The 3,326-nt window shown below is 53.1% G+C and overlaps 1 protein-coding gene across 1 annotated transcript; it reads right to left on the minus strand.

Annotated features, from left to right (window-relative positions):
* Window positions 1–919: 919 nt before the first annotated feature.
* Window positions 920–2,026, minus strand: LOC124432622. The gene is made up of 2 exons (XM_046981634.1): window positions 1,897–2,026; window positions 920–1,785 (listed from the first exon to the last, which is right to left on the minus strand). The coding sequence occupies exons 1-2, from the start codon at window positions 2,024–2,026 to the stop codon at window positions 920–922; spliced, it is 996 nt and encodes a 331-aa protein (XP_046837590.1).
* Window positions 2,027–3,326: the final 1,300 nt, after the last annotated feature.

Consider the following 3,326-nt stretch of genomic DNA (forward strand, 5'->3'; position numbering starts at 1 on the left):
TGGAGGTTCTGAAGGAGCCTCCTAAAGGACCGAAGAATACCCTCGGCTTTAGAGATTAGGGCCTCGAAGTGGGGCCTGAACGACATTCTCGAGTCTATAATTATTCCCAGGTACTTTACCCTGGTCTTAACTTCTACGGAAACCCCTCTAAGGCAAATCTTAGGGAGCGGGACATTCCTGCGTGTACGGAGGGCAGAGGCAGGGAAGACCATGGTTTTCGTCTTTTGCGGTGCCACTTTAAGACCCAATCCCTCAATTTTCTTGACTATTACGTCAAGGTCCCGTTCGGCGTTCATGATTGCCTGTGACAGGTCCCATCCCGATGACAGCAGGGCCGTGTCATCCGCATAGAAGACAACACGGGAGCCTCCTGGCATCGGGGTTCGAAGGACACTGTCATAGGCAATGTTCCACAACGTAGGGCCCAAGACGGATCCTTGTGGTACTTCACAGAACACGTGTCTTTCCACCTCGCGGCCATGTCTGTCTTTGAACACTATGGCAAGATTGTCCAGGTAGCTCCTGATGATATTCACCAGGTAGCATGGAAAGTACTCACGCTCCATCGCCCTCACAATAACAGCCCACGGTAGGGAGTTGAAGGCGTTCGAGATATCCAAACTCACCAGTATAACGACATTCTTGTCTCGCGTCGATGCCTCCACGAAGTTTTTCACCTCGAGGTTAGCATCCACGGTTGATCACCCCATCCTAAACCCATACTGTGATGGCGCCAGGGTCCGAGTCTCCTCTAAGTAGCTGTTGATCCGACCAACAACTACCCGCTCGAATAGTTTTCCCAGTTCGCCAATCACGCATATGGGTCTATTTGACCCTGGTGAGTTCGGGGGCGCGTCCTTATTCTTTCTGATAAGGACGAGCCTCGCTATCTTCCACGGTGTCGGGAACCTTCCTGCCGTCAAGAATGCAGAGAAGCACCGCGCCAACCCTTTCCCAAAATGTGTCGACGCAGCACGCACAACCACACCCGGTATTCCATATATCCAGGAGCCTTTCTTCCTGTCCCTTTCCTGGCAGCATCCAAGACATCCTCCACAAAGATAACCACCTCTGAGTGTGCGGGATCCTGCGGCTCACCAGTTCCCGTTCCTCCTGGGAATAACTCGGAGAGGATATTATCCAGTATTTCAACTTCTAGGGTTTCAGCTACTGGTGGGGCATAAAGTCTAAATATCCCTAATACTTGTTTATAGGATCTGTCCCATTGGTCATCCTCTATGGAGTCCAACAGGTCCTTCCAAGAGTTCTTCTTGGCTTCCCGGATCAACTTATTTAGTGCCCTCCTAGCGTCCCTTCGAGCGTCCAGGCACTGCACTATTTCTTCACTGTTCTTCTTCTTCCTGGTTCTGGACAGTTTCCTTACGGTGGCCGTCGCAGCGGCCCTCAGGTTCGTTAGTTCGTCCGACCACCAGTAAGTACACTTATTAACGCGGGTTTGCCCCCTCACCCGGGGCATGGCCATGACGCATGCTTCTTTCATTGTGGACTGTGCCCACTTCACCATCTTCTCCACACAATCCACTCCGGTCATACTCCCTCCGTACATATTTCCACCTGTCCTCTCTCTTGAAATGACGGCCGCAGCAAGGTAGACCTCATATAAAGCGTTAACCTTCCATCGAAGGCGCTTTTTATCTCGCGGACGATAATTTCGGACCACTGCAGCCTCGTGCGTATAACTATATCTGATATATTGGTGGTCCGAGAGGGACTCAGCCTCTTCCACCCTACAGTCCGAGAGGCGGACGCCGGCCGCCGGCGTGCCTCACGTTAGATCTATAACGCTCGACCCTTGTGGTCGAACGCACGTGGGACAGCCAACTCGGCTCAGCAGATCCAGGTTCACTCTGTTGGCCCAGATGCATAGCAACTTACCTCTACTGTTGCTCCTGCCTTCTGGGTCCCATCTGCTGGACCGGGAATTAAATTCGCCAGCCACCAGTGCCGGGAGAGCGGGGAATGTTCCTAGGAGCTCTTCGAGCTCATCAAGGAGTCTACTGAACATCGTGATGTTCTCGCTGGGAGGAAAGTAGATATGAAACTACCAGCGAGTCCCCCCATTTAATGGCAATGTAAAAGAGATCCCGACGCAACAGGCTGAAGGGTTTTGTACTCTCGCCCACGAGCATCGCGGAGAGTGCGGTCCCTCCTAGGGATGAGAGCCACCTCTCATCCCCTGGAGGAACCCATCATGGTTCCGCAATGACCGCGAGCTCCACACTGTCCTCTCGCATGTGCTGTGCCAGCAAGTCCTGTGCACGGCGTGCGTGGTTCAGATTAACTTGTATTACAACGGAGGCCATTGTCTATAGATCCTCCACTGTAACTACCGCTACTGAGGTGCCTGGAACACTTTGTTCCACCTCCATTTCTTCATGTACCTTTCTCTTCTCGGTCGCTTTACCATTATTCTTCCCAAATTTGTTAGCGATCTTGTTCCAGTCTTCCTGTGTTCTTGTTTGTTCGGGGCATACGTTTGGAGCCCCTGCATACACCTTGTCCACCCATTTCCTGGGAGGCACTACCGGGCACTCCCAAGAACCGGCACGGCGGTTGGTCGGCTTCCGGCCGGCATCTGTACAGACAGGGCACGATGCCTTGTCCGTAGACATTTTGGCTATGTGTCTCGTTTTCCCGCAGGCGTAACAGACGTCTGTCCTGGACTTCTCAGCCGGGCACATCGCCGTAATAAGTCCTCGCGCGAGGCATCGAGGGCATCTGAGTGGGGGCTGCCTAAGTTCGCGCACCCTCACCGTCGAAAGCCCCATTTCTATTTTGCCCCTATCCAGGGCCGCACGCGTGACAGGCACAGGCGCGGAGACGATGGCCTCGCCTAGTCTACCCCTGCCAATCCTTATTTCCCCTATCTTGATCAGGTTTGGGTCCAGAAGCGCGTTCCTAATAATGGTCCCGTTTGCCTTCTCATCCAGGCCCACCAACTGGTATAGTCCCACTGGTATAGGCCCACTAACGGGTATAACCATAAAACTTTATGGTGCTCGTGCGCACGGGACGAGTAATTTTGCTCCTGGAACAGCATTTCTGAAGGCCTCCGCCATCCGGTCAGCCTTCTCGTTCGCACCTTTGCCTCGTATCTTCCAAATAAAGGCACCTGTGTGGCCTCTCTTACCGGACATATTGTTGATCCCCAGATCCTTCAGGTTGACCGAGTTTGCCGCCCGGCCAAATGCGTCCCTATAGGTCATCTCTTCGACACAGGACAGGGAGACAGCCGTAACTTCTCCTTCTCTCTGCCTGTTCCTTTTTCTACGCTGCGCGCCACTCCTCTTTTTCTTTTCCTTCTT

Source organism: Vespa crabro, unplaced genomic scaffold (assembly GCF_910589235.1).
Source record: "Vespa crabro unplaced genomic scaffold, iyVesCrab1.2, whole genome shotgun sequence".
NCBI lineage: Eukaryota > Metazoa > Arthropoda > Insecta > Hymenoptera > Vespidae > Vespa > Vespa crabro.

Excerpts from the sequence above, each read along its gene's own strand:
- LOC124432622 (XM_046981634.1), bottom strand. The coding sequence starts at position 2,026 with ATGTTCAGTAGACTCCTTGATGAGCTCGAAGAGCTCCTAGGAACATTC. Across the intron at positions 1,786-1,896 it reads AGGCAGGAGCAACAGTAGAG|GCACGCCGGCGGCCGGCGTC; the intron begins GTAAGTTGCTAT and ends ATCTAACGTGAG.